Source organism: Labrus bergylta, chromosome 11, assembly GCF_963930695.1.
Source record: "Labrus bergylta chromosome 11, fLabBer1.1, whole genome shotgun sequence".
NCBI lineage: Eukaryota > Metazoa > Chordata > Actinopteri > Labriformes > Labridae > Labrus > Labrus bergylta.
The window spans coordinates 12,955,753-12,973,865 of NC_089205.1; the positions used below are offsets into that span (position 1 = coordinate 12,955,753).

General features: G+C 39.7%; 3 protein-coding genes and 1 long non-coding RNA gene across 17 annotated transcripts in view; 2 read left to right on the plus strand and 2 right to left on the minus strand.

Moving 5' to 3' along the window:
• trip12 (thyroid hormone receptor interactor 12) overlaps positions 1-3,047 on the minus strand; it is a 29,609-nt gene extending 26,562 nt beyond the window's left edge. For 8 of the 10 annotated variants that reach the window (XM_065960315.1, XM_065960314.1, XM_065960313.1 and 5 more), the window contains exon 1: positions 2,807-2,947. The gene's annotated coding sequence lies outside the window, so the exon portion shown is untranslated. Of the gene's footprint in view, positions 1-1,752; positions 1,857-2,806; positions 2,948-2,970 lie in introns of those variants that run through there. The other 2 variants (XM_020641777.3, XM_020641780.3) reach the window with 2 other exon arrangements.
• Positions 3,048-3,191: 144 nt separating this feature from the next.
• fbxo36a (F-box protein 36a) lies at positions 3,192-4,695 on the plus strand. Its single transcript, XM_029278859.2, has 4 exons — positions 3,192-3,556; positions 3,907-4,015; positions 4,225-4,397; positions 4,549-4,695. Exons 1-4 carry the CDS (start codon positions 3,419-3,421, stop codon positions 4,693-4,695), a joined length of 567 nt encoding a protein of 188 aa, XP_029134692.2. The 5' UTR covers positions 3,192-3,418.
• An 815-nt stretch (positions 4,696-5,510) lies between these two features.
• Positions 5,511-16,337, plus strand: zbtb38 (zinc finger and BTB domain containing 38). Of its 5 annotated transcripts, none has more exons than XM_020641738.3 (2): positions 5,511-5,534; positions 11,988-16,337. In XM_020641738.3, the coding sequence occupies exons 1-2, from the start codon at positions 5,526-5,528 to the stop codon at positions 15,630-15,632; spliced, it is 3,654 nt and encodes a 1,217-aa protein (XP_020497394.2). In that variant the 5' UTR covers positions 5,511-5,525; the 3' UTR covers positions 15,633-16,337. The 5 variants fall into 5 exon arrangements, with proteins under 5 accessions (XP_020497394.2, XP_065816392.1, XP_065816390.1 ...); XM_065960320.1 differs by lacking the exon at positions 5,511-5,534 and adding an exon at positions 5,953-6,383; XM_065960318.1 differs by lacking the exon at positions 5,511-5,534 and adding an exon at positions 5,953-6,367.
• Positions 6,694-18,113, minus strand: LOC109989840 (uncharacterized). Its single transcript, XR_002278212.3, has 3 exons — positions 17,979-18,113; positions 17,259-17,324; positions 6,694-8,849 (listed from the first exon to the last, which is right to left on the minus strand). It is a non-coding gene; the product is annotated as an uncharacterized lncRNA (long non-coding RNA).

Genomic DNA, 18,113 nt, shown 5'->3' on the forward strand with positions numbered 1-18,113 from the left:
ACTGTACTTTATCAAATCAAAAACTCTCAACAGAAAACCACTGACTAGGTCTATTGCCAACACTACAATCTGTTTAAGGACAAAACTCTCTGCCAGGACGAGCGTGAGCTTGAACCAGACATCTCTGAAGATACAGTCAAATACAATGGGCTATAAATCCCAGTCATTTTATAAACTTTATATATATACACACAGTAGATTTCTATAATCAAAAGAAATCATTAGATTAGTCATTACTTCCTCCCATGTTTCCAGAGTATAATAGGTTTATCAAGGCTGCAAGCTGCTTTCAAATAATGAACAAAATGAAATGTTTACTCATGTGCAGTACACTAACAGTTTAACACTGCATGACCTTTATATTATTAGCTTTTACTACGTGTACCAATTTATAATTTCAAGGGATGTGAAAGATAGCATTTCATACAGAAGTTCAATAAGCATGAATGTTGTATTGTTCTGGCAAAAATGTGCTAATACTGCAAAGCTATTATGAACCATCCAACCAAAACCATAGGCTGGAAAAAATTTAAATATACTACTTTTACTTTGAACTATTTGACACTAATGGCAACTGGCATTTCTTAATCCAATAACAAAGATTTTTGTCTTCCTAAACAACATTATAATATCTCTAAGACTGTATCAACACAAATAATTAATTTAGAAACAAGCAATATCACATACAAACCAAAATAAATCTAAAATATGTGTAGACTGCATTACTAACAAACCATATGAACTTCCATTTCACTCTTTAAAAAAAAAAATATATATATATATATATATATATTAAAAAAAATATGGCAAGTCCTGAGCAACAGGGCTTGCAGTTCTGGTAGTTATGTTGTTTAAGTAGTCACATGGACGAAAATGTCAATATTATAAAGTATAATCTTTACAAAACACTAGTGAGGCAATGACAATAAGAGATGATAATGATGAGAGGAATGATTGACATATTTTTCATCAGACACACAGAACAGGGTGATTTCATAATCTCATGCACCAACCCCACTGAAACAACCTTATCACTATTTTGCCTTTTTAAAAACGATGGATAACTCGACGACTCGTTTGGTAGAAGTTTCACACATGATATAATTGATCATTAAAATACGCCACACTTGGCAAGCTCACAGGGCCATTTTAGGCCTTCTCTGACAGTGCATCCTAGTCTTTGTTTATTCGTTCATTCTGACAACTGGTGCAACACACTCGCGTATACCAGATTAGTTTAACACAGCAAATCATTCTCACCTTAAATAAATCCCCGGTGTTGTTTTTTTAAATGACTATATAACTTACCAAACCACGTCAGTATCCAATTTTGAGACCTATGATTTACAGAGGCCTATATTTCTGACGTACTTCTCTACCACCACCGACTAGCATGTTTAGCTACTCACATCCTAGCAAGACCCAAACATATTGACAGCAGCTTAGGCGAATACATATCCACACAAAAAAACTCCAATCCCTCAAGCGAGGCTGGTAACCACTAAATATGATGAATATTTTAACACTTAAAGGCTATTTATCTCACACCAAGGGGGGACGGTAGTATACGGTCAACTGGCTAACGTAACAGTGATTACATGGAAATGCGTAGTTAGCGTACCGGTGTGTCAACCTAGCTCCCCCTGAACAACGCACTGACAAATTCAAGCAGCTAACGCAACAACAGAAAAACACGGTGAAAATGAGTTGAGATGAACAGCAGATTTCTTGACAAACAGTGATTACATTCACCTGATGTTAGCCACACATAGAAAATGGCAGCAGCGACAGGAGCGTCGAAAGTGGTTTAATAGTTAGCTCGCTTCAGTAACCAGTGAGCTAACCTGGTATCCCGACTGCCATGACACACTGTGTCTGACTGACGACCAAGTTTATGTTACAAAAAAATTCATATCTTGCCCGCAAGTTGGCTCATCATATATACAGTCAGCTGATGTGATCAAGTCAAAGACAGATAGCTGTCACATCGATGTGAATCCCGGGAGATCCACAATCACACTTTTAGAAACTGTCAACCAAAGTGTTAAAGTATACAAGAGTAGCTCAGGTTAGCTGTAAGATCACAAATGTTTTTCTGACTCAAGGCCAATGCCTGCCTCTTAACTACAACACTGACTTAACATGTTAAGATAATTAAAAGCCAGGCAGAACAAAACACTTAAAACAACAAGTGTAAACTTCATTTTCAACCTTTATTAAATTATAAATAACATTAAGATGTTTTTTTTTGTTTTTTTTTTCTCTCCCCCACTATATCACACATCTTGTCCACAAAGACAAGCTAAAGCTAGCTTAGCAAAATAAGACAGCGACTTGATCCTTCAATGACCATTCAGTCGCAAACAGCAAGCTGACAAAAAAATAAACACCTGACTGAGAGATAAACAAGATGTTGTTACAATTCAAGTTAATGTAGTTGTCGGATTTAACAGTAAAACCACTGACCTTATGAATACCGAGTTAAATACTGCAGGGAAGTCACGTATCTGACGTGAAGCGTTGACAAATCAAACAAGAGCGTTGTAGCTTCACCAGCTAACACTAGCATGCAAGCTACTTAACATTAGCAAGCCTTGTTGTCGCTGGCTAAGGTTTTGCCAGCTCGACAGAATTGTTATGAGCTTTTTTTTTTTTTTTTTTAGACATATAACAACTACATTGTAACTAAAAAAAACCCTCTTTAGGAACGACTTTGTCAAATTCTGTATATTTTTTTTTACAAGTTATCCAGTTATCAGCTAGCAAGTAAGCGCTAGCTAGCAAAAAAAGAAATGGCCTCTGATACCTTTTAGACACAAAAAAACAGGAAAGCAGGAACGGGATTCGAGGTATTTTCGAAACACTGATTCATAATTCCTCCGATGTATTTCGACATTTAATAGTCTCCGAGGTCCAAGAGACTGTTGTCTGAGATGTCACAAAAATTCTACCTTTGTATAATGTTGTTACCTATTTGTTCCAGTGTTGTAGTTGTAACAGACAGTGCACCAGCTCCTCTTTTCTCTCTGCTACTTTCACATCAGCTGAGGGCCTACAACTGCAATATACATCCGCGTGATTCATCCGCGGAGGGATTATTTACTTGTGATATGATAATTCGTCATCTGCTTGTTTGTAACCCACAATACCGCTGCAGGTGCTGGGTGTTAATCTAAACTAGACAAATATGTAGTCTAGCTTCATTCTCTAAAATCAAGACTAAATTATCTCACAGATATTGTATCAACTCGCTGGTTCGTGCCCCCCCCCCCTCCCCCTTCATCTAAACTATTTATCATTTTTAATTATATATTGTACATTTTATTTAGATATTCTGAATTACCTTTTCCTCTCATCGCTGTCACCAAGGTAACGAATCAAAATAACATCCCTGCCGTTTCGTAAATACTCATTTAAGATGCTCTATTGTTGTCATGGTTACATTGTTTTTGCGTCCAAAATGGCGTCCTTGCTCGGGGAGCAACTATTTGAAATCAGTGACCGGGGTCCACCTCCTCTGAAAGATTTTTTCCAACTTGTTGTTACCAAAAATAAGGTTGAGTATTTTGTATGAGTTTCTATTGATGTAGATTAAATCATTATTTACCCTTACTGAAGGTAGCTTAGTTTTTTTTAGGACAAAGTTAGCTAGCCAACTGGGTTTTAAGTGGTTCCTTGTGTTCCTAACATTATATGACTTTACCATTCAGTGAATGTTGTACTGAATTAACTAATACGGTAAAAGTAAATTGATTTAAAAAAATAATAATATTAATTGATTGTAAAATGAAACAGAAAGGTATGTTACTTCATCACTGTTTTCAAATAGCAACATGGATTCAAATGTATGTCAATGTGTTCACCAATTATCTTAATCATTATGGCTTTATTTTTCTCCTTTATTAGGTGATATTGACAACATGGACGATTTCTTTGAGGCTTGGATCCAGAGGCGCTGCACCCAAAGAGCTGAAGACACCCCACCAAGATTTCCTACATGACAAAAAGATACAGCGTAAGATGTCCTCAATTTCATTTATTGCTAGATTATTTTTCTGTGATGGCTTAGTTGCACGTTACAGTTTACATTATGTTACACTGAAAACCTATAAAAAAAAACATATTGCTTGAGTCTTATAGTACCAAGTTTGTCTGACAAACCAAAACTTTAGTTGGGTTTTCATATTTGACATCCAAGGCTGTGTTTCCACTCCTAATCTATAGAACAAGTTGGTATAGTTTTTGGACAGAGGATACTGGAACACGCAATGTTACTTTGTCAAGGAAATGTTGATTACCTTGAGCGTTTATCTGATGGCATATTGCTGAGAATCCTTTCCCACATCGAGCTAAAAGATACAACAATGCTGGCACAAGCTTCACAAAGATTCAGAAAGGTAAGAGACCCTCAATATGCTGAGTTTAAAAAGAGTAGAATTGCTTGTAGCCTATAAAATTATTCAGAAATGCATTTTGCACACTGATAAATATACCTGTAAATCTCAAGTGTCATTTTTATTGTCTTGTGCTCTAATTGGACTGAACCAGCTCTGCAATTCTGAGAGGTTTTGGGAGCAGACTGTGAGGAATCGCTGTGCTGAGTTCACCAGTGACATGGAGGGCTTAGCAAATGTCATGGGCTGGAGGGAGATCTATTTTACCTTTTTCCACACCACTGGAAGTCAGAAAAAGTGAAGCAACAAAACCATTTCATTAAACAAACTACGATGCAGCTGCATGCAATGTGGATGGTTCCCCATTTTTTTTAATTGCACCGTGTGAAAAAAAGGACTCTTGCTTCAGTAAGGTTTAGACTGAGTGTTATGTGGTCTTCAAAAGAATATCCTATTTGTTTAAAAATGGCTCATATTACTCTGAACAAATACATTCACCGTCTGTGTGTTAAGATTTTGCACAATTATTACCAGCAGTATTCAATTGATAGATATGGCTACTTGTAATTTCTAAATGTAGAAAATAGTTAAATTGGTATTATCATCAAACTGTAAGCACACCATGTGAAACAATATGTTGTTTCTTCTTGTGCTTCCTGAAAACCGTTTTAAATGCTCATAATAAAATAATGAACAGTTAGCAGCACTCAAGTCCCTCTGATATATTAGGACAAGGGCTCCATCTTAACTTTTACTTCCGGTTTACATTAGCCGGTGCCCTGTTTTGTGCCATCGGCTGAAGGCTCTGGGCACTCAATGGTGTCTCTGCGCAAAGCCAACATGGGTTTGTTTATGCTCTCTACTGCTGCATTCTCTCTGCTGTTGCCACCAGAGGGAGCAACATGGCAATGAAAACCAAAGTCAGATGCTGGGAGGAGGAGGATGGAGCAAATAAAAACCCTATAGGGTAACGTGTGCAAAACAAGTGTTGTAATCCTGGTTACCATAGCCAGGCTGAAAAAGTGTAGCACAGGACTCGGGATAGAAACCTAATACAAATACATCTGTAAGGGCAACTTCCACACCGGTCCTACCTCACCTGAAAACTGCACAAGCAAGATACAGTAGCGTATGATAAAGGTATGCACTATTTTTTTTTTTTTTCTGTTTTTAAAAGGTTTCTTAGGGGAGCAGTGAATGTCAGTAACAGTTAACAGCTACGTACTAAAGTGCTGTTCTAATGTTTTAAATTCATCAAAGGGCATCAAAACAAACACCAACATAAATCATTCAGCTATGCTGTGTTCAGTGGCACAGGGTAAAATAAGTTTTCCAGCAGGTCCCTCTACATACACAGCAAAACTCCCTTCATTATTTAAAAAACACTCCTGTCAAAAGGATTTCTGGGTGTGGGAAAGATCTGACATGAGAGCCAGCAGATCTGACTGGTCAGTGTTGTGGCCTATTATTAGCCTCTGAACACTGGATACCGCCTTCTCAGCTGAGTCTTGTCTGGGAGGAAAAATATTCATTACGTAACAATAAAGGATCTGTCTCCCGACCCACTTCCTGAATACCACAGTAGCAACTAGGCCCCAAACTGAGGCAGAGCGAAAGCCTCGTCCGATTGTTGGCCGGAGCAGAGCAAAGAGGTGCCGGTTTGTTGTCTGCTTATCCCTTGCCTCCACAAATTCACCGCACCACCCCTCCTTCCCAGCTCTCTTTTGTGGGTCAGTGATGCAGCGGGAGTGACGCAGCAGTGGCAGCACAGCAGGAACAGGGAACCTCTTGCCAGAACCATAGTCCACAGGCAACTTCCAGACAGCAGTGAAGAGGGAAGATGGTAAAGGCCTAATCTAGGCCAAAGGAAGAAAGGGAGCTGTGTCTCCCTACCTCCTCCTAAACAAACACCACAGAGACTTCTATAGCGGCGGAGACGAGCACAGCAAGACCTTCCTGACAGAGACGTTTTGGTAGGCAACTCAAAGTGTGAGTGCTTGTGGAGGCAGAAACATAAGTGCTACCAGGGATGAGTGTCTTTGTATGCTTGCAGTGTAAAATGCTTTGAGAATGAGGATGAGGCCTACTCAGCCTTGTACTGCGGTTTGTGCCTCCCTGATGATCAGTGTCTCTTCAGGCCGCAGCTGCGCTTACGGAGCATCAGAGGCACAGAGGCTCGTAAACTTTGTCCTGCAGTTAAGAATGCATTCTAGCTGTGATATCAAAGGTAGGGGACAAAATGCTTCCTCTAACATACCTTATATAATCCATTTAAGGAAGTAATATAAAAGCCAAGTAATATTTTCCATTTGCTCTTTTAATGTTAGCCGGATATCTGTTTTATCAATCAATCTAATATCTGTAACGCTTAACCTTGGGGTGTTCCAGGGAGTCTGGAGCTAATCCTAACTGTCATTGGACAGATCAGATATCGTTTCGTGATGTCAACATATAAAAACAGAACAGCTCTATCTATTATCATTTATAATGGTTTCCAAGTCTAGAATGTACAACACAAAGAACACTGATACAAATGGACTGCTAATGGAATGCAACAGGGAAGTTAAAAATGATCTAAAGCTATGAGACATTTTACCAGAGATACATTTAAGCCCCCTAGTGTAAAAGGTTTACATTACATGCTGTAAAAAAAACAAGGGATTGACAAAGGTAAGATTTGTACCTAGGCAGTACAAAGAAGCCATGAGTAAGAATGTTGTGATTTAAAAGTCGTTCCACTATCAACATCATCATGGAGATTTAAACTAAAAGACTGTTTTAATTCTTTTTAAACAAAACCTTGTTGTTCAGGTTTCAGATGTCAGTAAAGAAAACCTAACATATTTCAACCAAAGTATTTCTTGAAATACAACTGCAACATGTGTTGTCCATATGGAGATAGGGTATTTTTTTCTTTTTACGTCTCTGTCAGTTGTGCAGGTTGCTGCATATTTATCCCCTTTTTCACCTCCAGGCTAGCTCAAACCCTAATTTTCCCAATGTAGATTTTTTTTTTGCCACAGTTGAGGCAAAACACATCAAAGCTACAGTTTCCTCATCACTTTTATTATACCATTTTTTCTGTTACTTTTGATTGTCACACTATGGGCACTCATAAGCTGTAAGATTTAACTACTCGACGAACTAACACACTGACTGCTCCGCTTGCTAATGTAGTGGTCTGTGAGTGAGCAGTTCTTGATTTGAGAACCAAGAATATAAGACGGACCCTGTGGTCAATTGTGTATTCATAACCACAACATTATGTGATGTTCTGAGCACAAAAATGGGAACAGAACGACACAGCTACAGCTCAGATTCAAAGGTTCATTGAGTTCATTTTTAAAGAGACAAAAGCCAAAACGCTCCACGAATAGCCTGTTTCCTCCCTTCAGGGCAAAGAGTCAGTGCATGCATAATGATAAACTGTAGCACCTGCTGCTTTGTCTTTTGAAGTCAACAATACATTAAATGAAATGGCTTTGAAAATGGTTTAAAGTGGGATTCAGCCTGTGTGACGATAGCACAGACACGGTCACATGACTTTACTCGGTTGTGTAAATAAAAGAGCGGCTTCCGTCCTCAGAGGCTGGTGAGAGGCTCACAGTGCTATGTCGGGTTCAGCTTCCTCCCCTCCCCCTGCAGTCTGCAGTGCTGACGCATCTGCTGCTTTTGCATCAATCAGCAGCCTGCATATAGGTACACAGAGAGTCTCCACTGATAGCAGGACTCTCTTTTCTCCCCCTCAGTCTCGCATGCAGTCTGCACGCTTACTGCGATGGCGAGAAAAAGCACCCATGAACATTTATCCTGTCTTCTACTGCAATACACATTAGGACAGTAGCCACTGCCATCTTCTCTCGGGTTCTGCATTACCTAACCACAGTGACTGCATGAGCACGGAAGAGGAGCTTTGGTGTTTTATATCGCTGCACAGACAGAATGCGTGTTCACGAGAATTAAAAACAGATGGTTTAAGCATTCAAGGTGTTATTTCACCTAGAGAATTTTATGTATTTTTCCTTCGGTCAGTATGAATTCATCGGGATCTGCTTGTTGTTATGATAAGGAGATTAAATACAGCGTTTCTTTTTGTACCCCTCACTCTACACTGCTCTGAGCGTTACAGCTGAGCGTTTCCTCTGGCTGGGGCATCGAGTGCAGAGCTGATGTGTGATGTAGCACCCAGCATCTCTCTGCTCTCCCCACAGCCCCTCTGCCATGCTTAATAAAAGTTGTCGTTTCCTTGTGAGTGGCTCCAGAGCGAATGCTTCAGTTGCATAGCTAGCACAAAGGCAGACCTATGCTCAGGTTTAGCTCCACGCTGCTTAAACAGTGAGTTATTCCTATAGGGGTAGCAGGACAGAAAAGGGACAGTCAGAGGAGGGAAGGGCAGATCTAGCTCAGGACCCGGGCTGCATGGATAGAGGCGAAGGACGTTGGAGCCGGAGTCATCTGCACACAGAGAGGGAGGGAGAAGAAGAAAGACGTCAGAATAAGCTCTGCTTTTGACAACACTGCTCTTCAGCGACCATCACAGAAAAAAAAAAAAAAGATACTTTCGCCTTGCTCTCACGAAACTGTATTTCATGTATAGTTGGAAAAAATTGAGTGCCATAGAGAAGAGATACTGCATGACTCCTTTTCCCGTTCGCCCTGCATCACTTTCTCTGATTTACTAAGGTACGTTTTGCATGGTTTCCCTCAATTTATAATCCTTTATTTATTTTTTTGCGGAAGTACACCTTTCAAGGGTGCATGGTGTGGCTTTGCTTTGACATTTCGCTCTTTGTTTGACTGATTGTTTGAAGATTGTCTGTTTGCTTTACTCATTTCATGGTTTGTGGTATAGGGTGGGGGGGTTATATGTTAGACGTTGATTCATAAAAGAATGTTTCACATGATCTTTCAAGGTAAAGTAAGGTTGGGTGTGGCAAAATCAAGCACACTGATGACAAAGTCAACATTTCCGCTCAGCATGTGGTGGCACTGATCCACAACAGTCGATGTACATTTTGAAAAACGAAAGTGTTTTAGATAAAAGTGTAAAACTGTTTCCGCTAACAATCACACATTGAGAAATGAGTCTAAAAGCAGTAGCACATCACTCGCTGTTATCAGATGGAAAAGTCCTTTGAGTAGCATTTCTACTGCAGACAAAGATGCACGGACCACTAACATACACAAAGTATGTACAAGCGGAGACAAAGGCGAATCTTGATTGCGCTGCAGACTGCAGCATGTTGCAGGTTCTCCGAGAGGGCAGGATGCTTGCGGGAGAGAGGGAACCGAATACCCGGACAGCTAATACAGTCACTTGCCATCCAGCTGAATCCCAATAAGTGCTGCGCCATAGCATGTTGCCATGACAACGGAGGCCTGTCTGAGAAAGAAGGCAGGAGGCTGGTTGTGTTTTCAACAGTGTGAGGGGCTTTCAAGATCGGCAGCCATGTTGTATTTGTTGCATGAATGGAAAACTAGAAATATGCGTACAAATTGACATAAAATGCCCTCACTGATTAATTACCGAAACAACTTCACAGCTAAAAACCCAACACAAATGCATTGCTTTTGATATGAAAAATATCAAACGAAATTCCAAAAGACTGCCTCATGGCAATGACAACAATTAGCCAAAACCAAAACAAATTGAGGTGTCAAAATGATAAATTATTCATTATTTAATCTAATGCTGATTTAATATAACTTGAGTGTTAAGTGTATAACTTCCACAGAGTATTTCTGATGTTGACCATGTGAAATTAAACTTGTGTGAAGTCAGCACGTCGAACACGGAAGATTTTTACAGGAGAGAGAAACGAAACAGCAGTGTTGTTGCCTCCAGTTTAGCCTAAACATCTATAGGGAAAGGGAATTATAAGCCAGTGCTAGAGTCACTGTAAACGATGACAGAAAAAAATAATAAATATGTAGTTCTAAACTCTTGAAGAGCCAAAGTTAAACTGCTAAAAAAAACATTGATGCATGGGATATGCTATCAGTGATAAGAGCAGTTAAGTGTTTTAGCTAGCAGGTACAAACAGCGTGTTACATGAGGCAAACTAAATGACTCAGTTTAGACTCTAACCACTCTCACTGTGGTATGAGAAGGCCACAGTTAGAATATCATGTTCGGTGATACATCCTCTGTCAAAGGAGAAATGAATGAACTTAAACTGCCTGGAACAGTTGCACATTGCAGATTATTTTAGTTTATTGTCAAAATCAAACAAATTTAAAAATGTTGCTTCATCAGTTCAAAAAGTGATGTGATGTTGTTCCATGTCTGACTGCAAATCTGCTTTGACTTAAGACTTTATTCACAAATGGGACATTCTTCTTCACAGCACTGTACAGATTTGACAGAAATCAACAAAAAGTGCCAGCAGTGTGTTTGTAACAACTAAAGGCTAAGACATGTCCCATTGAGATAGTGTACACAATATTATAAGCAAGTCCATTACTTTACATAAGCAGACTAATGTTTTTTTGCTACCCTTCTCGGGCAGTTGGCACACTGTAGTTAGTGATGGCAAAAACTGTATGAGACAAAAGAAACAACTTTTCCTAAGCCAACTGACGACTGATGAAGGAAGCTGATGAGTCATCAGTGCATCTGCATGTCATTATCACATTAACCTTGGCCTTAGGCAGAATGAGACTGTCCTGAAAACTTAACCACGCCAAGCGCTTATCTGTGTAGCACACTCAATGAATGACCATCAAACCTAAATTTTGGAGTTAATAATATCGACAATATTCCTATTGCATTTAGAGATCTGCCGTTGTTTCTCTTACAATTACCTTTTTTTTGTTGTTGACTATCCCATGTATAAAATGAAAAACAAAATTGCCAACAGACAGTAACTGAACACAGAGAAAATGATTGGGCAGATGAAAAGGATGTGATTTAAAACCAGCACACAGTACATTATGACCCCTTATCCAAGACCTTTAAATGACAACCTTCACACTACAAGTGGAGCTGAATAGTAACCTTTTAGACACGCAAGTAATTTTATTTTTTATTTTTTTAACTAAATTCCTCAGATGTATTTATATAATAGTATCTAAAATGCTTTCCTATACCTATTTTCTCAAAACTCAGATTTCAAATGTTAGTCTTGATGAATCAGTCTTTATTTGTATAGTGCCAATTCATAACAAATGTTATCTTGAAACACTTTACAAAAGTAGGTAAAACTCAAATCATTAAATTGGCCCACATGTTGACAAAAAATAGTAATAGCTCACTGTTGGGGAATATCAATAAAATAACATTAATCAATACATTTTTTTATTACAATACTGCATGTCCTGTCATATTTCTACTCCAAAGAGAAAAAGATGAGTTTTATACTCTTCATAGGGGTTTTTTATGAAGCAGGATGGACAACTGTTGACCAGACTGTTGGTATTGGAGCTCAACTGTTAGGATATTACTGCCATCTAGTGTTAAAACACTGGAATAGATCAAGTATTTTCCAATACAAAATGTACACCAATCGTCATCTTTTTAACAATACTACTGAGGAATTAACACATTTTATAACAACCTGATGTAAATGTTTCTTTTCTTACTTTTTTTTTTAGATGACAGTGGTGTCCCCATGCACTCAGAACCTGATGGATAGCGTTCACCCTCAAAATGTGCTCAGCAAACTCAATGAGCAGCGCTCACAGGGTCTTTTCTGTGATGTTACGATTGTGGTGGAGGACGTGAAGTTTCGGGCTCACAAGAACATCCTGGCAGCCTGCAGCGGGTACTTCAGGAATGCTCTGACAACTCCTGAGACATGGAGCTCAAACCAAGTGCTGGAGCTGATGGACCTGAAGTCTGAGGTGTTCGCCAGTATCCTTAACTTTATCTACTGCTCTAAGGTGATACCACAAGGCGCAGAGGACACAGTGGGGCTAGTGGCAGCTGGCAAAAGACTCGGAATTCCTTTTTTAGAAAAGCTTTCAGAACAAGTAAGGCAGAATGAAATCCTTAAATCCACAGATCACAGCACAGCCACAGTGTCCAAGAAAACAAAGAGGGAAGTTCCCAGGCCTGAGGAGATCGACAGTGCCACAGGGCCACGCATCACCAATGCCTTCTCTATCAATGAGGTGTGTCCTGGAAACAATCTTTTCCCTCCACTGGTCCAAAACAATGGGGAGAGGGAGTCACCAGATGTGGGACATCTCCCATCACCTTGTCCTACCATGTCCTTCCAAAGCCAGACAAGTGAAACAACACATGCCCTCTCAGAGCACTCATACGCAGTCAGCAAATCTACTGAAAGCAAGGATAGCAATCAGTGTGACAGCAAAAAGGTCTGCAAGCCAGCAATATCACAGCCAAAGCAACTCATGTACAGGAACACAGGCCCCCTTAAAAAGCGCCACAGGCTGAGAGGCAATTTGGGTAGAAGTCTATTCCCAGCACCAGCTGACCCACAAACAGATAAACCTGATGCAATACCCCCACAATTAGCTGATGGTGTTTCTGCAGCACCTGTTGCAGTTTCAACACCACCTCCACTTTTTTCAGAGTCAGAAAAACATGTTGATACAGTGCTAAATAAAGCAATTGACAATACTCAAATGGAGTTGGGTCCACCACCCCTGTCCCCTCACACAGAGGACAGCGTTTCAATATACGGATGCGAGCACTGTCCAGAGATATTTACAAATAAGGCTCTTCTGACTATTCACTCAGAGGTTCACAAAAAGCGTTTCGTCAGTCATTTGTTTTGCAAGTTTTGTCACAGAAAATTTATACACCTCAAACGTTTGCGCAACCATGAGCAGGCCTGTCCAAAAGCTGTAAAAGGGCCACCTAAACTACAAGCAACTGACATGCCTACCAAAGAGTTGGACCTCCCTTCAGAAGACATGCCAAACATAGAGAGCATCATGACACAACTGCCATCTGCTGACTCCTCCACCCCAGAGCCCCCAGAGCCCCTTCAGCTCGACCAATCAGAGCCCCCACAGGACGAGAAGATAGCAAGACCAGGAAGTGGTCAAAGGAGATACAACTGCAGTGTGTGTAAACGGGTCTACATCACCCTATCCAGTCTGAAGCGGCATGAAAATGTGCATTCCTGGCAGAGGGCCTATCCCTGCCATTATTGTAATAAAGTGTTTGCCTTGGCAGAGTACCGTACCAAGCATGAAATCTGGCACACAGGTGAACGCCGATATCAGTGCATTTTTTGCCTAGAGACTTTCATGACATATTATATCCTCAAGAACCATCAGAAGTCTTTCCACGGCATCGATCCCAGTCTAGCTGTTAAGAAGAAATCTGCAAATGGAGGGCTGAAAGCCAGTGTTTATCCAATCAAACTCTACAGGCTTCTGCCTATGAAGTTCAGAAAGAGACAATACAAAACATACAGTCAGACATACTCAGAGGGTCAGGAAAAAGAGCACCAAGCCCCACTAGAGAGTAGCTCTCTTATCCCTCCATTTGAAGAAAATGGTCTGATCAGCCCCCCTGATTCTGTTTCATTCCCTCTTACCTTCATGGCAACCACAACGATGGTGGCACCAGTCATGCCACGAATCAGCTTTGACAAGCCATGTGACCAAAACGTTGAACAAAGTCTGAACAGTGAATTGGAAATTCAGAAAGGCAAGAGAAAAGAATGTGGGAGCATAGGAGCAGCCTTCATGAATATTGACAATACCTTTTCTTTGCAACCAGATACAGAGCCTTCTGCAATTGGTTACAGAGACACTTCAGAGCACATCGATCATAATGCGCCATTCTTAAACTCTTTGAACACTGTTAAAAAGTTAGCTGAGCTATCAGCTTCTGCCAAAAGAGTTGAGGATATGACGAAAGAAATACTGAAATCAAGTACTGAGAATCTAGGGCTTGATAAAGCGGTGGAAGGGAAGATAGAAACCTATATTGCCAAACCTGTATGCCCAGGTCCATCTGCTGATGGTTCTTCCATGCCACTCTGTCAAATTACAGTGAAAATAGGCAATGAAGCTATCATCCGTCGTAGAATCAAAGGATCTAAGCTCTTTCCCAGAAAGAAAAGGAGAATTCGGGAAGTAAATGAGGGGGAGAGCTCAAATCAGTGTACTCAAATACGGGAAAACTCTGAGAGCCCCAGACTGCGCCTCAGACCTGGAGCCACTGCCGCCACAGAGCGAGAGACATACGATGACCCCAATGACCTTGACACAGCTGATATGCTTTGGCGTCCATATTATTCTTACAAAGCCAAAAAAAAGAGAAAGAAGTTAAGATTAAAGCACAGAAAACCTTTGTTTCATCGGTACCCCGAAACATCTGTGGATAGAAGTACTGTGAGTGAGGCCCCTCTTGGTGGAAGTATTAGACTGTCAGAAGAGAGTGTCTCAGGTGGTAATGGAGAAGTGAAACGTAGCCTTAGCAGAAACTCCAGCCCAAGGGCCGCCTACAACTGTGACATCTGTGACAGCTCTTTTATCACAGAGACTGGTCTAAGGGCTCATGTCATTGGTTCCCACCCATGCTTCTGCCGGACCTGCGGTAAACAAGGTCCCCCTGGTGAGGCACCTGCCGGTGGTGATTACATTTGCAACAGCTGTATGGAAAATGGCTCCTGCTTTGACAATGCACCACGGAGCCCAAACCCAGAGAAGAAGTATCGCTGCTCCTTCTGTCCTCAGCGTTTCCTCTACCTTGCCACCAAGAGGAGTCATGAAAAAAAACACCAGGTGACAAATAAGGAGGGATATAATTTTGACAATACAACACCATGTTCTAAATACAAGAGCGAAGAAAATGAGGAAGACACCATAAAAACAGAAGTCGAAGACAATCAAGGGGGCGCTGACATCAAATCTGAAAGAGTGGAGGGAGACCATTTTTCGATTGACAGTTTTAAGTCTAAAATTGAGGACTCAACTGGCTTTATGCCTTTGACTGCCTACCAAGAAATGTCATATTCCACCATTAAAAGTCCACAATCACCTCACATTGCCCAAGTGTTTTCCCTGACACCCTTGAAAGCGGCACATAAAATGCAGAAAAAAAAGATCAATGCACCGCATCCTATGCATCCCATGTCAAAGAAACAAGCCTCTGACAGAGAAAGCAACGAAGATGTTTTTAACGCGCTGGGAAAAAATCTTCAAAATGAAAAGTCTTGTAAATTATTTAAAACAAATGACTCTGAAACTAAAGCTGCCCACATGTCTTTACAGAAGCCAGAGAAATGGGTGTGCAAAGAAGAGCCCTTTTTTTAAAGATTGTTGAAGACTGTGGGCAACGATGGGCCAAAAATGTGAATGAAAGTTGACTTCAGGCCAATGCTTTGGTGAGGAAATATACAAGCAGTAATGTTGTCTTTAAAGCTGAGCTTAGCAAGATGTTTTTAAAGGACAACACTTGTGAAAATCTTATATCGGTTTAGACTAATTTCTTTTCTCTTTAACACAACTACTGAGGGATTTTTCATCTTTGTGTAATTTTTGGGGATGACATTATAAGACCTTCTGACACAGACTGTAATTTTGTCCATTGTCTATGCATAAGTCACAGTCTCATGACAGGACTGTAACCTCAAGAAGATACATGTTTGTTACAAATGTTTCTTCGTACGATGTGCAATTTCCGGACATGGGTAAGATGTGAAGGACAACTGAAAGTTATCTTCTTTAGTAACATCTTCACTTTTTTTTTTAATTTGTCTGGGAGAAACAACAAGTTCTAAAAAGGTCATATTTCTGAATCTGTCACTAACAGTAGATGTTGACTTGCACTTTATAGTAAGACTATGCTGATCTGTTGGTTTAATACTTTGATAATTCCATTTAAATTTTAAGCACCATTGATACTATTCTAATTTCCTATTAACACATAGCATCATTGCAATTTCAGTTACTTATTTTTATGTTTACGTATGAAACATGTCAAACTATTTAAATAAATGTTGATAATCCTAACAGTTACATTGTGTCCTTTTTAAGTCTATCTTCAATACAGAAAATGTTTGTGTATTAACGCAGCACTGAATGATCACTTACCAACACACATTGATTTTTTTTTTAAAGCGGTAAACTTTGCATTTAAATATTTGAAGGGCCATATTGGTACAAAACCTGCTCCAAAGAAACCTCACACATAAGGCACATGGAGTTTACTTACTCCTCCTACAGCCCATCTGAGAAGTCAATTACCTCATTCTTCCACACAAACTGCATCTCTATTTAGAGTTGGGCCTCAAGACAACATTTCCAGATGTTTAATATCTTGCTTTTTTCTAAGACTGGCCTTGTGTTGTAACAGATGGATCATAACATTTTTGGAAAAGGTACTGCTCTATACACTGATAATGTAGGATGGATTTTACCCTACTGTAATGTAGTGTGTCATTTAAGATAGATAGCAGCAATTCATGTGATATTATTCAGGCTACTCCAGATTTAATGCTGGACTTTACTATAGCTGATTTTGTACTTCTTTTCAAAATAAGATGCACACAGATCATAAACTTGATTTGGTAGTGATAAATTACATGTATGTTTAGGCCTGGTTCAACAACTAATTAAAAATATAGATATATGCCTTAGATGGCCATAGAGAATGATTAAAATTTCTAAAAGTAACCTGGTCTGACAAGGATTCATTTTGTTTTACAATAAAACATTTTTTTTTATTTGTGTTTAACATGCGTAGCAAAGTATTTGTTATAGACTAATCTATTTTAAATTGGTTACACATGCACACACCTCTGAGTTAAATGAATAACCATGTAAAATGTCTAGATTCAATATAATCAGCCCAGACGTCTTGTAATCTAGTGTGTGCAAGGTGTTAATAGGAGACTAAGATATCCAATAGAAAATGCTCAAGGAAGTTAAAATGCATACCTCACCGGCCTTTCAGGCTCCCTGCTATCAGCTATGAAGATCAGACCCAGCCAAAAGCAGCTTCACCTTGAAAGAGAGGGAGAGAACACAGGATGTGAGTCACACTTTTATCTGAAGTAGATATTGGAATGGGATTGTATTCCAAGTAAATATTAAAAGGTTATAAAAACTGTGTATGTTTAACTGAACTCAACTCAATTTAACTGAGAGCCTACATGTAGTCATGTAAATTCCCTAAACCTAAACTGTGCAAGTCGAAAAAGAGTAGATTCATAACATTTTAGATTTTTCCTCAGTTTAAGAGACACTCCAATGTCTTACTTTAACTATAAACTAAAACTAGTAAATTAGTCTGGCCAGCCTGGTCATATAAACAGCCTTGTTTAGAGGTTGTTTTTTTTTTTTTTTACTGAATTCTGCATTTCTTTCCCCCATTTATAAACCTGTTCAGCCTCAGATGGGCTCACTTGTTTTTGTTTTTAACCGTGGTACTTCATTCACACAGGTGGTGAAAGATTTACCTCTGCCTCACCCTCAAACAAGCATGTCTTAAACGGACAGGGTTAACCTAAAGCCCTACTATGGTATCCAAGATTAGCTGAGCTAAGCTAACCTAACCTCACAAGTTAAAGTATTATCTCTGCGCCAGCTTTGTTTGTTGCATAATAAGCAACCGCGGAGAGACTTGAAATCCTCTAAAAAAAAAAACCCAACTCATACCATCTGCAGAATGGAGTAGCTTCTAGCTAAACCGAGGCACTTGACTTGTGGTGGAAGCTTCACATTTCTCCAAAAGGCTTGAAGGCAGCAGTGTGTGTGTGTGTGTGTGTGTGTGTGTGTGTGTGTGTGTGTGTG